This window comes from Nanorana parkeri, unplaced genomic scaffold (assembly GCF_000935625.1).
Source record: "Nanorana parkeri isolate BGI_ZX_2015 unplaced genomic scaffold, ASM93562v1 scaffold42, whole genome shotgun sequence".
NCBI classification, from domain to species: domain Eukaryota; kingdom Metazoa; phylum Chordata; class Amphibia; order Anura; family Dicroglossidae; genus Nanorana; species Nanorana parkeri.
In genome coordinates, this window is record NW_017306310.1 from 2,551,837 (window position 1) to 2,572,728 (window position 20,892).

General features: G+C 41.3%; 1 protein-coding gene across 1 annotated transcript in view; it reads right to left on the reverse strand.

The window, feature by feature from the left end:
- Positions 1-20,892, reverse strand: part of ABHD2 (abhydrolase domain containing 2) — a 55,203-nt gene that overhangs the window by 10,444 nt on the left and 23,867 nt on the right. The window contains exons 2-6 of the mRNA XM_018571690.1: positions 20,717-20,809; positions 15,524-15,722; positions 10,444-10,619; positions 8,541-8,708; positions 4,606-4,789 (exon numbers count right to left, since the gene is read on the reverse strand). Of these exons, the coding sequence (XP_018427192.1) occupies positions 4,606-4,789; positions 8,541-8,708; positions 10,444-10,619; positions 15,524-15,717 (722 nt within the window). The 5' untranslated portion in view covers positions 15,718-15,722; positions 20,717-20,809. The remainder of the gene's footprint in view (positions 1-4,605; positions 4,790-8,540; positions 8,709-10,443; positions 10,620-15,523; positions 15,723-20,716; positions 20,810-20,892) is intronic.

Consider the following 20,892-nt stretch of genomic DNA (forward strand, 5'->3'; position numbering starts at 1 on the left):
ATGTGTGGAACAAGGTTGCTTTCCGATCTTTTTAACTCAGTGTAGAATGACCCAAAATGTATTATAAAGATCACTTACCGAGAAGCACTGTACCCCTGGCATACGCTGACACAGCACAGTACTCTCTCCTGGTTGGCTGAAGCTTCACCAAGGAATTTACACACAATGTTTCCACCGAGGCTAAACCCAACAACTATCAGCTTGTTCTGAGGATAAGTCTTCTTGATGTAGTTGACCATTCCTCCAAATTCCCATGTACAACCTTGGGGTAGAAAATGACAAGCTAAAATCTAGAGTTAGCAGAATATAATGTACAGTCTGAGATAAATATGCAAGTCAGGCCTACAAAATTTCCACAATTGGCGAGTGAAAATCGCGTGGGGGCGAGTGGAATGTCATCAAGGGGGTGCGCCGCCGGCGGGACCAGTGATGGGACAGTACCGACGCAGCGATTGCTCACTTCTGTTCTCTCGGCTGCCCCTCGATGACATTCAGTTCCGCCGTCTTCCCTGCGGCTGTCTTCTGCAGCTTCCTCCGCCCACCTCAGCTGCTAGGCTGGGAGGAAAACTACAGAGAAAGTGAGACACCCGGCCAGAAATGTAGGCAGCGCGGGAAAAGAAAGTTTTATCTCCCTACATTCAGCATCTTTGTACCGCAATAGAGAGAGATATGAACTTTGGCAATATAGTGTTCAAACAGCCATGTGGATTTAGTTAAACAATGTACCTCTATGGTGTCCTGTGCACAACACATTTTGACTTTCTTTGATACCTCTGTTGGAGATATCCATACCAACTGTCCATTTATTATGAGAGAAGAACAGAAGAAGAATAAAACTGTTCCATTAGAATTAAGCTGGCCATACATGGATCGAATTTTGTCCATTTCTCGCTGAATCCTCCGAAAAATGATTTGTTGATTTTTCAAAAAGACATTTGTTGAAGGAGAAGAGTAAAAAAATGTCAGCTGAACAGAGACTGCGGGGTGGGTGGGCTGGTTCACACTATCTGCATTCGGGCTGCTCTGGCTGTTTATTCCAGCACAGCCCAAATGCAAGAAGGCAAATTGCCTCGTCATAGATGGGATCAGTTCACACCGCTGTGTGCCGGTGGTGTGCGCATCAAAAAAGTAAAGAATACAGTACTTTTTCTAAGCGCACTGCAGTGGGATGAAATACAACGGCATCGCACTCTGGTGAGCACATATAACTGAATAAAATGTCACTTGTGGTATTTCAATAAAGTTCTACAAAAACGAAAAATATAGCGACACTGTTCAGGGGAGAACGCACACCAGCAGCCGTGTGGTTGAGTGCGGCTGCTGGTGTGAATGTACCCAATTGTTCTGGTTCCGGTTGTCAGTATACAATAGCCAGCAGGGGAGATTCCTCCATCCACACTATTTAGCATGGAAGGGGGAATTCAGTGATTTTGCTGAACAAGAAAACATTTACTCTGTATTGTCAGCTTTAAAATGCAATATTATTTATTTTGCATTCTTGTTTTGATAAAGTTCAGGCTGCCCGGGGGCGTCCCCAGAAGTGGTGTCAACCGGAGCGACCATGATGTCATGCATGCTTACCTGCCGGCGGCCATCCTGGTGATGGACGCAAGCAAAGAGGATGTGCACCCGGCTGTACAAGGTCTGCCACTGGGTCCCTTCCTCTTTCATGCAACTATCAGGCTCCGTCCGAGCACCCATTTTGTTTTTAGAGGGAGTGACTGTCAGTCATTTTTGTGTCACCCCCTCTGATGTTGTCACCCAGTGTTTGGCACCACCTTGTGACACCACTGAGGCTGACTAAGTAAAAGGCCATATACAGTAACAAATGCCACTTCAACCCTGTGAGCACACTGTAAACAAGTCTTTATATAGCCTAATGCTTGCAAATTATACGCCCTATGTAAAGGTTCCCCGACGGGAAATAAGAGTAGTTATCAAGGACAACTTTAGAAAGATTCAGTGCAAGTGGGAATTTACCATCAACCGAGTCAGCGAGGACCTAATAGCTGATCCCAACTGAATAGAAATGAAACTGCGGACTGATAGATGCCCTGCCACAAGTCATTCTCAGAGACATTTGTCTACTACCAGCCTGTTCTATAAACTGCTGTCTACAGGAGTGCAAAATCACCAAAATCCAGAGTTATTTATCACTGCTTATGGAAGAAACCAGAAAACAAAAACAAGGGATTTGGGGACAAATGAGGCATGTGACATTTCCCTGTGTTTAGAAGAGATTTCAGCTAAGTTCTGGACTGAAAACAATGGCTATACAGAGCGCTGGTAAACCTCCAGAGGAAGCATGTTAATAGCCCATTGAAGGTGGTCCAAATGGCCTGGGATTTGTCTTTAATCCTTGAAGTTATTTACAGCATTCTTGAAAATACCGAAATAATTTGGAAACAAAAAATATTGTTTCCGTTATTTAGATCTTGCAATTAGGATTAAACCAACAGTCTATCAAAATGATTGTAGGATTTACTCAATAAGCCCATGTAGGAATGAGTTACCCCACCACAACTATTTTGGCCATGCACTCCTTCCAATGTTGGGCACAAGTGTTCCGAGTGGACTGGCTGCAGCTTTTAAGGTCAGCTGATTTCATGTGGTTCAGCAGCTATACACATCACAGTGTTTATCAAAGTGGAAGATCGCCAAGAATCTCCACAGAATGCTGCTGCCTCATGGATCACCGATTCTTAAGGATTTAGTTACATTTTCTTTGTGAGTGAGCCTCAACAAATGTTCCACATGTGTTCTTTGGCATCACAATCACAATTAAAATGAGAGTCCATTATTATCACACACTAGAAAGGTTCAAAATGATTATTTCTTACGGCTGGTGATAAAGGATGTTAAGTAATATGTGGTGATGTGATTTGTTCAGATAATGTGTGCAGGTTAGGGTGACACAAGATATTGCAAGACTTTTTCCACTGCCAGCAAACATGGCCCTGGGACATCTAAGGGCAAGCATACAGTCCGAGGACAAAAGAGGATTTACTGCCCTTGCAGATCATGCTGTCAGGAGGTGGAAATAATATAAACAGTTCAACTAATTACAAAAAGTGCTAGAAATAAAGAAGTGATTATATTCTTCTTAGCAGGTGGGGATGCATCGATACCGATATTTTTTGTTTGGTACTCGCCGATACAGGTGCCTTGTGCCCCATTATTTTAGGAAGTCGGGCTGCAGATCATGACCCATCGCTCGACTTCCTGATTACCTGGTAAGCCGGTGTTCTATCGGAAGAACACCAGCTCCACTTGCAGAGGCTGCCTGGCTTCCTGACCAATCAGGAAAGACATGCTGGAAGGTTAATTGTCTCCTGTCTAAATTGGTCCTTGTATGTATGTATGTATGTATGTATGTATGTATGTATGTATGTATGTATGTATGTATGTATGTATGTATGTATGAATGAATGAGAGATAGGGACCTTAGATGGTAAGCTACTTGAGGGCAGGGACTGATGTGAATATGCACTATGTAAAGCACAGGGTAAATTGTCGGCACTATATACATACTAATAATAAATAAATTGGATCCCCTGCTGATCAGAACGGACAGGCGTCTGTGTGAAAGGGACCTGAACATTATGTTCACTTGCAATAGACAGAACATTGCCTGTAGCTGTTTGGCTCTATTATTCAAGTGTACAATGACAGTTTGTGTTCCATACACAATAGGAACACGCATACTATCAGAGATTCACAATCCGTCATGCTTGGATTGGATGTACAACTACTCATCTTTCACCCTCAGGCTTACACAGCCTGCAATGTACAAGAGGATAACATGATAATCTTTGAACTGTACTTTGTGATGTCGTCTGTTTAAATCCATGTGAAATAATGTCACATATAATCTGTAACAGGATGTACTAGATATAACACAGGATGTACTAGATATAACACAATCAATACGGCAAGTTACAAATGTATAACATTGTTGACCACCACTAGAGGGAGCAGATGTGGCACAGTGCTGCAAAAGGCTTACTCTCTAAGCTGGCTATATACACTGCCTGGCCAAAAAAAAAAAGAAAAAAAAAGTCACCACCTGATTTTAGGTAAGCAAATAGATCAGAACTTCCACTGGAAAATAGATCTGGGTTCAGCAATGTCATTACCAAAAAATGAGGTCAGCTTTCTACCTAGATATACTGAATGACCAGGTTTTTCCATCAGTGGATTTTCTCTTCCCTAATGGCACAGACATATTCCAAGATGACAATGCCAGGATTCATCGGGCTCAAATTGTGAAAGTGTGGTTCAGGGAGCACGATACATCATTTTCACACATGGATTGGCCACCACAGGCCTTAACCCCATTGCAAATCTTTGGGATGTGCTGGAGAAGACTTACACAGTGGTCCGACTCTCCCATCATCACTACAAGATCTTGGTGAAAAATTAATGCAGCTCTGGCCAGAAATAAATGTTGTGAAATTGCGTAAGCTTATCCAAAAAGAGGTCATGACGAATGTGTGCCGTAATCAAAGCTAAAGGCCGTCCAACAAAATGTGTGGAACAAGGTTGCTTTCCGATCTTTTTAACTCAGTGTAGAATGACCCAAAATGTATTATAAAGATCACTTACCGAGAAGCACTGTACCCCTGGCATACGCTGACACAGCACAGTACTCTCTCCTGGTTGGCTGAAGCTTCACCAAGGAATTTACACACAATGTTTCCACCGAGGCTAAACCCAACAACTATCAGCTTGTTCTGAGGATAAGTCTTCTTGATGTAGTTGACCATTCCTCCAAATTCCCATGTACAACCTTGGGGTAGAAAATGACAAGCTAAAATCTAGAGTTAGCAGAATATAATGTACAGTCTGAGATAAATATGCAAGTCAGGCCTACAAAATTTCCACAATTGGCGAGTGAAAATCGCGTGGGGGCGAGTGGAATGTCATCAAGGGGGTGCGCCGCCGGCGGGACCAGTGATGGGACAGTACCGACGCAGCGATTGCTCACTTCTGTTCTCTCGGCTGCCCCTCGATGACATTCAGTTCCGCCGTCTTCCCTGCGGCTGTCTTCTGCAGCTTCCTCCGCCCACCTCAGCTGCTAGGCTGGGAGGAAAACTACAGAGAAAGTGAGACACCCGGCCAGAAATGTAGGCAGCGCGGGAAAAGAAAGTTTTATCTCCCTACATTCAGCATCTTTGTACCGCAATAGAGAGAGATATGAACTTTGGCAATATAGTGTTCAAACAGCCATGTGGATTTAGTTAAACAATGTACCTCTATGGTGTCCTGTGCACAACACATTTTGACTTTCTTTGATACCTCTGTTGGAGATATCCATACCAACTGTCCATTTATTATGAGAGAAGAACAGAAGAAGAATAAAACTGTTCCATTAGAATTAAGCTGGCCATACATGGATCGAATTTTGTCCATTTCTCGCTGAATCCTCCGAAAAATGATTTGTTGATTTTTCAAAAAGACATTTGTTGAAGGAGAAGAGTAAAAAAATGTCAGCTGAACAGAGACTGCGGGGTGGGTGGGCTGGTTCACACTATCTGCATTCGGGCTGCTCTGGCTGTTTATTCCAGCACAGCCCAAATGCAAGAAGGCAAATTGCCTCGTCATAGATGGGATCAGTTCACACCGCTGTGTGCCGGTGGTGTGCGCATCAAAAAAGTAAAGAATACAGTACTTTTTCTAAGCGCACTGCAGTGGGATGAAATACAACGGCATCGCACTCTGGTGAGCACATATAACTGAATAAAATGTCACTTGTGGTATTTCAATAAAGTTCTACAAAAACGAAAAATATAGCGACACTGTTCAGGGGAGAACGCACACCAGCAGCCGTGTGGTTGAGTGCGGCTGCTGGTGTGAATGTACCCAATTGTTCTGGTTCCGGTTGTCAGTATACAATAGCCAGCAGGGGAGATTCCTCCATCCACACTATTTAGCATGGAAGGGGGAATTCAGTGATTTTGCTGAACAAGAAAACATTTACTCTGTATTGTCAGCTTTAAAATGCAATATTATTTATTTTGCATTCTTGTTTTGATAAAGTTCAGGCTGCCCGGGGGCGTCCCCAGAAGTGGTGTCAACCGGAGCGACCATGATGTCATGCATGCTTACCTGCCGGCGGCCATCCTGGTGATGGACGCAAGCAAAGAGGATGTGCACCCGGCTGTACAAGGTCTGCCACTGGGTCCCTTCCTCTTTCATGCAACTATCAGGCTCCGTCCGAGCACCCATTTTGTTTTTAGAGGGAGTGACTGTCAGTCATTTTTGTGTCACCCCCTCTGATGTTGTCACCCAGTGTTTGGCACCACCTTGTGACACCACTGAGGCTGACTAAGTAAAAGGCCATATACAGTAACAAATGCCACTTCAACCCTGTGAGCACACTGTAAACAAGTCTTTATATAGCCTAATGCTTGCAAATTATACGCCCTATGTAAAGGTTCCCCGACGGGAAATAAGAGTAGTTATCAAGGACAACTTTAGAAAGATTCAGTGCAAGTGGGAATTTACCATCAACCGAGTCAGCGAGGACCTAATAGCTGATCCCAACTGAATAGAAATGAAACTGCGGACTGATAGATGCCCTGCCACAAGTCATTCTCAGAGACATTTGTCTACTACCAGCCTGTTCTATAAACTGCTGTCTACAGGAGTGCAAAATCACCAAAATCCAGAGTTATTTATCACTGCTTATGGAAGAAACCAGAAAACAAAAACAAGGGATTTGGGGACAAATGAGGCATGTGACATTTCCCTGTGTTTAGAAGAGATTTCAGCTAAGTTCTGGACTGAAAACAATGGCTATACAGAGCGCTGGTAAACCTCCAGAGGAAGCATGTTAATAGCCCATTGAAGGTGGTCCAAATGGCCTGGGATTTGTCTTTAATCCTTGAAGTTATTTACAGCATTCTTGAAAATACCGAAATAATTTGGAAACAAAAAATATTGTTTCCGTTATTTAGATCTTGCAATTAGGATTAAACCAACAGTCTATCAAAATGATTGTAGGATTTACTCAATAAGCCCATGTAGGAATGAGTTACCCCACCACAACTATTTTGGCCATGCACTCCTTCCAATGTTGGGCACAAGTGTTCCGAGTGGACTGGCTGCAGCTTTTAAGGTCAGCTGATTTCATGTGGTTCAGCAGCTATACACATCACAGTGTTTATCAAAGTGGAAGATCGCCAAGAATCTCCACAGAATGCTGCTGCCTCATGGATCACCGATTCTTAAGGATTTAGTTACATTTTCTTTGTGAGTGAGCCTCAACAAATGTTCCACATGTGTTCTTTGGCATCACAATCACAATTAAAATGAGAGTCCATTATTATCACACACTAGAAAGGTTCAAAATGATTATTTCTTACGGCTGGTGATAAAGGATGTTAAGTAATATGTGGTGATGTGATTTGTTCAGATAATGTGTGCAGGTTAGGGTGACACAAGATATTGCAAGACTTTTTCCACTGCCAGCAAACATGGCCCTGGGACATCTAAGGGCAAGCATACAGTCCGAGGACAAAAGAGGATTTACTGCCCTTGCAGATCATGCTGTCAGGAGGTGGAAATAATATAAACAGTTCAACTAATTACAAAAAGTGCTAGAAATAAAGAAGTGATTATATTCTTCTTAGCAGGTGGGGATGCATCGATACCGATATTTTTTGTTTGGTACTCGCCGATACAGGTGCCTTGTGCCCCATTATTTTAGGAAGTCGGGCTGCAGATCATGACCCATCGCTCGACTTCCTGATTACCTGGTAAGCCGGTGTTCTATCGGAAGAACACCAGCTCCACTTGCAGAGGCTGCCTGGCTTCCTGACCAATCAGGAAGCTGGGCAGCACATAATGACTCACCTCCCGGCTTCCTAATTAGTCAGGAAGCCAGGCTGCCTAGCAACAAGTGAAGCCAGCTTCCTAGCCAATCAGGAAGCCGGGTCATTACGTGCCGCCCGACTTCCTGATTGGAAAGTGAGCCAGCTCCATGCTCCCTCGGCAATGTCAGTTAGAGGGAGATCTCCCTCTGACTGGAAGTTCCGGTATCAGGAGGTAAGTATCAGAGTATTTGGGCGAGTACGAGTATTGGAATCGGTACATCCCTATTAGCAGATTACTAGAAAACTGCACAGTATAATAATGCTCTAGAGCTGACCACACTCCTCAGTGCTAGCTACAGTCAGACAAGAAAGGTTGGAGTGGGCAGTAGAAATACAAATACCTGCTCAGAATAATATCATTCAATGGGGTACCACACATGGAGCATCAAGTCATTTAAAAAAAAAAAAAAAAGAAGATTGCATGGCACGGGCTTGTCTTGTAAGCATTTACAATGTGAAATAAGAACATACAGTATATATGCTTTTATTCTCTCTAACATTACCAAAATAAGCCAATCGTGTGAAAACATGAAAATGAGTATCAGCATTACATGGCCACCTATTATTTTAGAGTAAGACTTGTACATTCTGTAGAATAGTGTATATGTAAAATCGCGCTTTTTTATGTCTTGACTATGCCCTCTAGCAAATGAACTGGCTTACCATACGTAAACATGCGTGGAGATGTTAGCTCAATGTTCGGTAAGGCTCCGAGGTGATTCAGCACAGCACATCTATATCCATTTTTTTGAGCATAGTCCACAAACGTCCGAATATACTGCTTCTCGCTGTGATTGGCTATTCCAGGACATATAACCATAGTGACAAGGTCTGTAGAAGAGGAGAAAAAATAAATAAATAACCTCTAGATTTACAAATAGCAAATACACAGGTTTTAAAGTAGAACTCTTCATCTTACCCCCCACCTATGCTCTTTACGATCCCTATTCCTTATGGTGCAAAACGTAAAATAAATACGTCTGTCTATACCGACTCTGCATACAATCTATCCCACTCCTTATAACCATATCAATCTAGAAGGTTGTAAACTTACTTATTGAAGATAGGATGCATTTCCTAAGGATAAGATAGGATCATAGGATGCATTGACACAATTGTACTCAGCCCTGTGAATATGTACAGCCTTGTCTCACAACTCTAAGCCTGCCTTCTGAACTTCCCACAATGTAACATCCTCATTGCTTGCTTGTGTAGTGGTACACCTATCTGTACAGAAATGTAGATATTTGACATTTAAAAAGGGGTTCTAAACCCTCCCGTTTTTTTTGCCTATATCTACTGCTACAAAGCAGTAGATATAGGCAAACAGTTAAAAAAAACCTGCTAAAACTTACCTTTTTTTCTTTGCGCGCTCCCGAGCCGAGAATCAGGAACTGCTCGTATGGCCGCAAAGAATCTTAGGGCGGGCGCATGCGCAGTTCCGATTCTCGGCCGGGAGACGAGCAGAGACGCAAGGTAAGTCTATGGATGTGTGCACCCGCATGCAGAATAATAATGAAATATTTTCTTCTCTGAGATCTGCCAATAACTCAGCTATGTGTGAAAATATAGTTAGTATTTGACCCTTTAAAAAGCACTTCCAAGCTATAACTTCCTAAAGAAATGCAAATATCTGTATTGATAGTAAAATTGCTAAACAATTACACATCAAATCATCTCTGAATTGGTGCGGACCCTGTCCTTCCTTCTGGAGGGTGGCTACATTTGTTCCCCATGGTCCCTGTGTGTGTTGTAAAGTAGCCACCACTCCCAGCTCACTCCTGTGATGGACTACAATCTCAATACAAATGAGTAAACTAAACATGAGATAGTAGTCCATCACATGAGTGAGATTGGAGCGGTGGCCATTTTTTTTTCTTTCTTTTAAAACCAGTGGAGCGTGCTCGAAAACAAATCCCGTGAACAAAAAAGTGAATCGTGAAATCACAACACACAAAAACGTGCACATGGGTGCTTTAGTCCTTTCTAGTGGAAGGGCCACAATTTTCCTGATCCCCCGGGGCGCAAGGATCCTGACAGGGACATGAAGGACTCGGGTCCTTCAACCCGAAGGCTGGCAGACCCTGATCCTCTGGGACCTGCCGAAACAGGTCCACCAAGTACTAGGTTGGGGGGCTCTCCCGGAGACCACCCACAGGTGGCAGAAGGATCCATTTGTAGGTCACAAAACCTCCTCCCAAACGGTACCTGCACCCTCCGTCATCTGCGAGAGTCAAACGTGCCAATCGTGCATTAAGTGCATAAATAAAAAACTAAAGTGCCAGTGCACCACACTGACAGGCCTTAGGGGCCGGAGGCGGTGGCCATTTTACAACACACACAGGACCATGGGGAACAAAAGTAGCCCCCCTCCAGAAGAAAGAACAGTGTCAGCACCAATTCAGAGATGATTTAAGGATCTACAGCTGAGTGATACACAAATGAAATACATTTTTGTTACTAGTTTGGGTACTTGAATGCATTTTAAGATTTAATGCCTGAGTTTAGTCACTTTTAATAATTTTGAGTTAAATGGTTCTATCCAACGCATCATGTATGTACTAACCTCCAGTGCAGTGCTCAGCTAGTGGCTCAAAGAGGTCAAAGGTTGCAGTAGCTCCATCAGGCATAGTGAGGTACTTCCTTAGACCGTATGGGTTTGGAGAGCTGACTCGACCCATCTTTCCATACAACGCTGTTTGGATATGTCCACTTTTTCCCCAGATGAGAGGCGGAATGTACCTAATAAATCAAACCCAAAATGTATATAAAAAGGCAAAGGATGTAGGTAGAGCAAGAACATCTAAACTGCCGTAGGAAGTTCTTTAAAAGAAGAATGGATAAAGCAGCAATGTTGTAATCACAATGTAGAGATTTATGGCTTGCCAACAGAAATAATACCCTTGCCTAACCTACCCAAAGGGGACTTACAGAAACATGGCAGAAGATATAAGCACTGACCGTGAGAACCAGTGTTAGGCTTAAGAAAAGCAACAGAAGATAAAATGAAAACCACACAGAAATCTTCCAGCATTTTATTTCATTGTGAGTTCAGATGAGAACAAAAATCAGCACCTGGAATGAGGATGTTTTGAAGAATGTGGAACTGTCAGCTACTTGCAACAGACAAAATATCGGTCAATGGTAACTAGAACTGCAACTAATGATAATTGTCATAATTGATTAGTTGACCGATTCATTTGTTCAATTAAATTGGATTAAAAAAAAAAAAAAAATTAAATAAATACCATTCTGAATTTAAAATACACAAATGCAGTGTTACAAACAAAGTTTAGTTCAGAATAAAACTGCAGGCACAATTTTTTGCACTCGTACTGCACTGGAACGCACGGCATTGAGGTACAGTGCTTCCCAGTGCAGGAGATCACAGTGCGGGTGGGAGGCGCGTTTGGGGTGCCAATAAAATGAATGGCACTGCAACACACCTCCCGCAGCAGAATTGGTCAGGCCAAAACAGAAAATGACTTTTCCCCCACCTTTTTAATAATTGCGCTTGAATAGCTACAGCCAGGGAATGACAGCTGCCAGTGGTACGATTCCGCAGGAGACAGCTGAACGTAAATACAGCAGGTAGTGGGCTGGTGCAATAGCATCAACCTATCGATAATGAGAATAGTTGACAACTATTCTCATTATGGATCAATTAGTTGGATGCAGTCCCAATGGTAACAATTCTTTCCTACTTTAGGCTCCATTCACGAAGTTCTATGGCCCCTGTTCACACCTGGGTGTTTTGTCGTAATGAGAAATACACCTGTTGCACGAAATACTACACAAGCTAATTTGGGATAGATTCAGCGCGTTTTCACCCAATTGACTGAATAGAAAACACTTGAAAAATGCACGTTATAATTATTTTTGAGCAGATTCAGAGCGTTTTGCCCATGCACATGAATATGCCACAATCCGTTCATAAAAACACACATAACAGGCGTCTCCTAGGCTGGGCTCACAACTTGGCGCCAACCTTTAGCGTTTCTACCTGTGTTTTTGATGCATTTTTTTTTTTTTTTACACACGGTTTATGTGCATAAATCAAGTTGCACGTCTTTGTGAGCAGATTCTAGCTCATTATTGTTAATGGGCAGACGTGCCTTAGTCCTGGTTCACACTGAGCGTTTTGAAGTTCCTTTTTTTGCCCTAAACAAACCGCAAAAAAAAAAAAATATGCCCCCCAAAAATTTCCATTAATTTCTTTGGCCTGTTCACATCAGAGCGTTTTAGGGCATTAAGCAAAATGCCTTACCCTGGAAAAAGTACACAAGCTTTTTTTTTTTTTGGCATATTACAGCTCGTTCTCACCCCATAACCTCAATAGGAAACGCTTGAAAACTTGCTTTTGCTGTGTTTTTGCGCGCGTTTAACGTGCCTGGCCATAATCAATGAGCTAGTACCTGCTTACAAAAACTTGCAACTCGATTTATGCACGTAAAAAATAAATACAAAAATAATAATAATCGCACAAAAAGATGCATCAGAAACGCATAAAAACACTGTCGCCTAGGTGTGAACCCAGCCTAATATTTTAACCCCTTCGTGACGGGAGACGTACACTGTACGTCCAGCCACAAAGGGACCAAATGACTTGTCACGTACACTGTACGTGACGAGTTATTTGCTTCTTTAGAGGGCTGTTAAACGCTGAGAATCAGCTTTTAACATTCATTAATGGCTGCCCTTACTACAGAGGGATTCATTAATGAAAGGGTTAACCTTTTTCAGACACTCGATACCTTAATATCGGGTGTCTGAGAGTCAAAGCAAAGCGGACACACATGCCGGCTGCATTCTGACAGCTCGTATAGATAGAGAGAGATCTCTCTCAAGCTATACTGGCTTTTTTTTCTTTCATGAATAGATACATAATGTGTCTATTCCTATAATGTATCTATTCCTGGAAGAAGAATGTTTCAGTTTGCTGATCGTTGTTGCAACAATCAGAAAACCTTTAGTAACAGCTGAATCCTGAACTGCTGCAGGATCAGTGTCACTAACTTATTATCGGCTGTTCTGAAGTTTGAAGCAGCCTGATAATAACCAAAAATGTATTCATTTATCAAGCAGTAACAGTGAGATTAATTCACAATGACTGTTTGATATAATTAAATAAATAAAATGCAATTTTTAAGTTTAAAAAAAAAATTGTGAAAAGTGTAAAAATAAAATAAAATAAGGGACAAATAAATGAATGTATTTATTGCATTTTTTTAGCTGTGCTGGTGTTGTAAAAAAATACTACAAATCAAAACTGGGGAAAAAGTGTTTTTTTTAACGTTTTTTTTCTCTTTTTTTATATTTTATTTGTCCTAAGTGAGGCGTTAGATACACATATGTGATATAAATATGTAGCCCTATCTGTCCTCTAAAAAACAATATATAATGTGTGGGTGCACTTTGTAAGAAAGTATATTCTGACGTGGAAGAATCACACAGCAAAAATGTCAAAAGTGTGTCAGTCATTTACGAACAGAAACTAAAAACAAGCTCAGTCATGAAGGGGTTAAACAGGATAAGCAGGGCCAAAAAGGCACCCAGAGACCTAAGAGGGTGGTTGGATGTGCATACACAGACCCAGTATCCTCAAACACAAGAAAAAGGTGGTGGTCCCACAAACAATATTTTGCTCACCGTAACAGTCGTGAGCATGTGAATGAAAAGCAAGGATGGCATAAAGGCTTGTTGCTAGAAGAGGCCACTGGGGATGATATAATCTTGCAAGTGAGGGCAGATTCTCTAACCTACTTGATCAAAGTTTCCCAAGACATTGGTTGGCTGGCCATGGGCTCACCGCCCCACTTTTCTCAATATGGCCCCAGCCTGGACAATCCTCACTGTATACAGTCTATGTATAATTTAAGGCTGAGCACACAATACAAGATATTTTGTCAGATGCAATTAAATGATAATCATTAGTTTCAAATAAGTATTTTTTCCTTTTGAATAGGCCTGACTGTACAAGTTCTTGCATTGTATCAGGAAAGTATGTGAGGAAAAGCTTCTCCAACTGCAGTAGAACACTTCTTTTGCTAGAGTTGGGGAAGAGGAAGGGGTCAGATCCTTCTTTAGACATTAAAGAGGAACTTTACCCATATCTTCATAATAACAACAAAGCCACCTTTAGAAATGTTTAGTAATGACAATCTACAAACAGATACTTTTAGATAATTGCAAGCTTTGTATTCGTTGCAAACCTTATTTCTCTTTTCTTTCCCATTATTCTCACAGTGGCCATTTTAACTAAGGGCAAGTTACTAGATCTCCCTTCACTTCCTGGAACTCTGGCACATGTGACCATACACATCATGTCAGGGAAGGAAAATGCCTTTCCCTGAGATTACAGAGGAGATTGCCCAGCAATGAACTGCTGATGTAACCTTCGCAGGATGCAATGCTTGGGCACAATTACATCATTTGTGCCCAAGAGGACCAGGAAGTAGAAAAAAAAATTGTAAGTAAAATAAAAATATGTTTGTTTAGCTGATGAATGTAAGATGATTTTATATCAGCATGCAGAGCTGATATTGATGTGATTTTTAGTCAAAAGGGGTAAAAGGTCAACTTTAATTGCTCTGTCCCTGTTGGAGACATACCCTTACTTCCTGTTCAAATGACAGAAATCTCTCAAATGGGACTACAGACATTTATAAAAACCCTAATAAGAGCTAGTCGCATCCCACTCTATCAAAAGCCAACATAATTTAACCTCTTCTAAACAGCAGGACGAAAGTCAACTTAAGCCTAAATTGCAACATATTAAATGAATACCAACAAGATGTTAATTTCAGCAAAGAATTAAAAGATACACTACCACCTTTGCCCACGCAGGGTCCCCCTAACCCCCTAATGCTTACCTTCCCTGTGCTCCCTCATAAATCCTTTCTTTTCCTCAGCTGACCACAATACCTGGCACTTTTAAGTATGGAGGAGCATGTGGCCACCTACCCTGTGACAGTGCTTAGGTCTGCGAACAGTCAGAGCAATGGAAATGCTCACCCAGCTCACCAACACCAGTTATTTCAGTGCAGGTTGTGGAGGAGAAGGAAGGATCGATGAGGGATTGCTGGTAAGGCGAGTATAAGGGTCGAGGGAGGTGGGGACACCATTACTTTGTGCTGCTTTGGCAAGGTGACAATGTCTCTTTAAAAACTACCTGTGTACCCGAGATTGTTTAATCCCCTGAAGAGACAATAATTGTAACTAGTCATGCAGAATGAAAAATAATGATTAATTCTGTGTGAAATTCTCTCATGCATGCCAAGCTTTATAATACAATTAAAACACTAACAGCTGCAAATAAACCCTAAACACGGAGAATTGCTCAACATTTGTTATTTATTTAAGTGTGGACATTTATGAACAATTACATTAAAAGTCACAGAAAACACATGAACTAACAGGAGCGAGAGCCCAGCCCAAACCTTGTGAGTAATGACAATGTAATACATAGATACAGCACACAGATGACTGCTCAGCCCTGTATGTATTTGCTCAAAGCGTAGCCTTCTGCAAATGATTAACTGATAAAAACCACGAGTGATTTTGCAGCATTAAATATGGAATGCCTTGTTCATATTAAACCATGTTTAAATGAATAAACAGGAAGGTAGTAACAGCCGTCTACTCACTCTTTGGTCAGCAGCGGACAAGATTTCACCAGGAAGCGAGTTAGAGGGGTGTCTTGGTATACCAGTTCTGGGGGTGCAGTGGGGCTTTTCAAGTTCAAGCAGCGCACAATAACATAAAGGGCAGCAGCAACCGCTGCAAGCTTCATCCCGTCAAAGACGGCAGGCATCTCGGGGGATTCCAACATTAAACTCATGTTGACTGTAAAGAAGAAACAGAATGATCAGCACAGCGGTATACTGACATGTTGATGTATTGAGAACAAAAGGCTGCAGAACAATATTAAAGTGACATTAAACCCTCAGATTTTTTAACATAAAATACTGTAATGTGCGCCTTACTGTAATCCATGGTTGTTTCCCCTTCTCTTTGCTGCTCTTCCTTTTAAATCTGTATGTGTTCTCATGCTGGGCAGAACTTCTGTTTTGCAGCAGACTGCCATGTCTCTGGAATGGATACATGGTGTCTGTGTGTAGGTTTGTAACCTGAGCCAGCACTACAGGAAGAGGCACTCAGCTGCAAAGGGAAGTTCTCCCCAAGCATGAGATGACATGAGGATTTAAAAAGGAAGAGCAGCAAAGAGAAGGGAAACTTCCATGGATTACAGTAAGGCGCACATTACAGTATTGGTTTATGTTAAAAAATCTGAGGGTTTAATGTCACTTTAACTACTTTGTACCACAAAGCCAATAAAGTTATTCCATACCTACCTTACACATAGATGAGAATAGGGAGTGAAGGGGTAGGGACTCACCAAAATGTGCCCGTAAACCTTACAATTATTGTTCGATAATCGTCTGTGAACGCAGTTTCGTACGATAACTTGGCCACTTGATGGGAAATGCACGATCGCAAGTACTGTACAACTGGCCGAATTTGGTTGAACGGACAGACCAGAAAACGTTTGTCGAGACAGACGAAAAATCAATGGATTAGTGGTGTTTTCGTACAACAAAAATCGCAACTTGAACACTGCACGTGTGCAAACTAAAATCTGTTCTGTCGAAATTTGGCCAGTAAGTGGTACTGACAAACGATTATCAAAATCTACATTGGACTGTTACATGATGGGGTACTTGAGCGTAAATTAAGTGAGGGTGCGGTGTCGGGACAAAAAAAATTTAAATTGAACGATAATTGTAAGGTGTATGGCCACCTTACCTCTCACCTGTGCATGCAAGTTAGAGCTTAAAAAACAGGCAGATGAAAAGAGAGGTCCATGCGCTTCACCAACTGGCTGGGAATACAAATATAAAATATCTGAAATATTTAATAGTTACCCGACTAAAATTGCTAAAAATATTTTATTACGCAAAACACAGTATACATTGTTTTTAAATGAACAGGGCCAATTCACATCTTGGCCTCCCAGCGCGCTTCCCATTGTGCATTAACCGCAAATGAATGGGCTGGCAACATACAAAAGTCCCAAAAAAACTGACATGCACCTTTTTCTGCAGTGCCACACATCACATGTTTGCGCATTGGGGGTCACTGCAATGCATGTGCGTTCCTTTAGGGAGGTGGGGTACCACTGAAAATCACGTGTGACATGTGTTATGTGAACACGCGAGTTACTGTAACTCAACAGTGTGACTGAGCCCTAAGAGCAACGTCCCACTGGCGATTCTGTAGCAGCATTTTGCTAATCCCAGTAACGAACAGTGATTTGTAGTGAATGACATAATCACTAAAGTGGATGGCGATTTGTTGTCAAGAAGCGATTTTTGCAGCCCAGGTGATACATAATTTCATAGTTACTCGGGTTGAAAAACAAATAGACACACATCCATCGAGTTCAACCAATACATCATTACATTTGTGTTCACTGGCACAACTCCCTCTCCAACAGCAATCTGTAGCAAAGCCACAGAGGTGAATGCAGAGTGTCTGTGCACAAACCTGGCCACTCAGAGACTGAGTTAGAAAACAAAACTGGCGAGTTGGCGATTCCATAGAAAATAACTTGTATTTCCATTTTTTTTTTTTTTAACTAAGTCAGTTACTAAAAAATAAAAAAATCTGCGTTTTCTAATTTTACAGCAATTTATCGCTCATTCGATCAGGTTTGTTTAGTGTTTTATATCAGAGATAAGACTGCCAATGACAATCACTCTGCATTTACCTCTACGGCTTTGCTACAAACCGCTGCAGGAAGACTAATTGCAGCAGCGTACATTATTGTAAGAATGTAGCACATTTGATCTGTAGCTGGAAAAAAAAGTGATAAATCCACAGCGACTATAGCCGTTCTATTGGTAGCTCCAACTCACTATTAATTGCTTGCATTAGCGATTTGTAGCTGCTCCAAAAAACACCAGTGTGACATGGGCCTTAGACAGACTGTGACCTCCGTCTCTGGAGTTTGGGAGTGGCTGTGCACAACCACAAATATTTTGCAAGGAAAAATGATTTATGTAGATTTAGTTTCAATGTGTATTTAGTCTGTAGGACTGAGTTTAGTTTAGGTCAAAAGTGATTCGGTCAAGTGATTTAGCTCTAATGGGAACAGTCATTTCCTGGCTCATGTACCAAATATTAATACCGGAGCAGTGCAGTTAAACATATTCTTAATCAGCACCCTAGAACAGGTTTGTAGCAAAAAGTAGGGAACAGTTGCCTCCATGAAGGCATAACCACACAGGTCATAAAGGCATAATGCAGCATGACAGAGGACAGCTGTTGGAATAGACTCAGGCCCATGTCAAACAGCCAATACTGACTATGACACATTTCCAGCAAGGGATTTGCTAAAATACAGATTTAAAGCCGCTTCCTTGCTGCCGGAGTCAGTTGTACTCATAATAATTTTACTGGCCAGCCCGAAGTTTAACTGTAATTAGCTATGTAGACAGAGTTTAAAAACACTAGGGATGCACCGAAATTTCGGCCACTGAAACATTTCGGCAGAAAATGGTACTTTTGGGCAAGACGAAAATGCAGCACATTGCTGACTCTGCTAATTGGTGTTGACCCATCAAATGGAAGGTCAATCAGCCACAACACAAAGAACCTTCTTCTGGAGGAACCCTAAAGTTCCACAAAACCCTGGTTCAGAATGGATGTTAGAATATATCCAAATCTTCATTTCACCAACAAATGTTTACTTGTTGCCAGTAGGGTTTTCAAACAAAAGTAAAATACTGAGCATGTACAGCGTATCTAAATTCTGAATCATTTGCATACATATTTTAAATGTACAGTAAATTACATCACTTCCTGTTCATTCATGATTATGGACATAAGTAACTCTGTATCCTCAATCTTTTTCTATATTAAAAGGGAAATATCAGGGGTCTGTTTAGACCCCCAAAGCACCCAAAACAGTAAAATAAATGCATATAAAATAAAACAAACATTTTCTTTAAAAATTTTGAAAAAAAAACAAAACCACACACACATCATTTCAGCACTCTACAGTTACACTGGGCTGCTTCTTCAATATACAGTTACAAGTATATCTAATGGAACCTCAACCTACAAAGAGTTTTTTTTTTAATCTAGACCCTGCCACCTACAGATCTCTAATGTGATGTGAGGTTATCGTCCTTTCAAGAATCACAATGAAAATCTTAATCATGCTATAATCATTTATACAAAACACACCATTACGTAAATGGAACACATTTCTGTTTTCTATCTAAAAAAGGTCCAATGCAGCCTTTCTCAAACTTTTTATCACAGAGGAACCCTTAAAATAGTTTTCAGGTCTAGGGAACCCCCTGCTAAAACCAAATTGTAGGGGGTCAGTGGAAAGACTGCCCCTTAAATTAGTGGTCAAGAAGATACAGATATCTAAAATGATCATCTGTGTCACACTGCTGACTCTGCTAATTGGTGTTGACCCATCAAATGGAAGGTCAATCAGCCACAACACAAAGAACCTTCTTCTGGAGGAACCCTAAAGTTCCACAAAACCCTGGTTCAGAATGGATGTTAGAATATATCCAAATCTTCATTTCACCAACAAATGTTTACTTGTTGCCAGTAGGGTTTTCAAACAAAAGTAAAATACTGAGCATGTACAGCGTATCTAAATTCTGAATCATTTGCATACATATTTTAAATGTACAGTAAATTACATCATCCGTAAGACTGCAACATTTGGCATATTTAAAGGGAAGGGTAGCTGACTGCATGTTCTTTGTAACTTATAATGAAAGCAAAATCTTACTTGGCAGATAAGATTATTTCAGTAACTGCAATGGAAAGTTTCCAATAGAATATACTAATTTATGGGCAGGAAAGACATTCGGGTTATAATTAAGTTTTATTCCCCTTACAAAATTCACTTATTTTGTATTTTAAATCAATTTACACTATTAGGCAAGTGGCAAAACACTGTATATCCTGCCAAGACAAAAGGATAGGAGTTGAGAGAACTATGGGGTAAATGTTTTTCCCCACAGTTCTCTTTAGGGTCACGGGAGGACATATGCTAACCTCCTCACGCAACCCAAAGCTCAGTATATCGCAAGTTACAGCTCGCGGTATACTGAGACTGCCACAGCCGGGATGGATCCCGACAATGCTGTCGAGATCCACCCAGCTGCGTGAGTGGCAGCTGGCTCTGCCTACCTAGAGTCAGCGCAGGAGGATCTGAGCGGGGAGGGGGGGATCCCTGCAGGGAGCAGTGAGTGACAGTCACCGCTCTCTGCAGAGACAGGATCGAGAAGTGAGTGAGCGACGGTATGTGTTAGCTCACTTCCCGATCTATTGAGCCGACGTGCCACACTTTCATTGTCACATGTCAGCTCAAACTATGAGGTTGAGTGATTTTCCCTCACCTCATAGTTCTCCTTTAAGTCTTTTATGTCTTACACTTCTCTTTAGATCTGGAAGAATAGGCCAGGAAAGCATGTACTTTTATCTCAAGACCTTTTCAAAGAAAAAAAGCAGCTTGCCTACTGATTAATTTAATTCTGATTCCAGCAAGTGGTATTAAATAGGAGAAGCCATAGGACTGAATAGCATAAAAAAGGTAAAACTGTTAAATTAAATGAAAGCCCAGAAGAATGTGGCTCATTTTGACCTTTTCTATACTCTAAAATGGTAAGTACTTTTCTATAAGGGTAGCAGGAATAAAAGGTTCTAAGATGATATACCCTCTGCTACACCACACATTCATTTCCTATGAAAAATAAATATTTTGCGGTGTGTAAAAGTCAACATACATAAGCAGGATCCAGTCTTACCGGTTGTGGAAGATCTCTTGCAGGAAGAGTTCAATAGGACTTGAATGAAACACTTGGTGAAATTACAGGCTCACAGTGATGAGGTCAATATGTCTGGAAGAGAAGAGATAAATTATAAATACAAAATTTGTAGCATTAGTTTCACAGCCAAAAGGGCTTTGCAAATGGCAACTCAG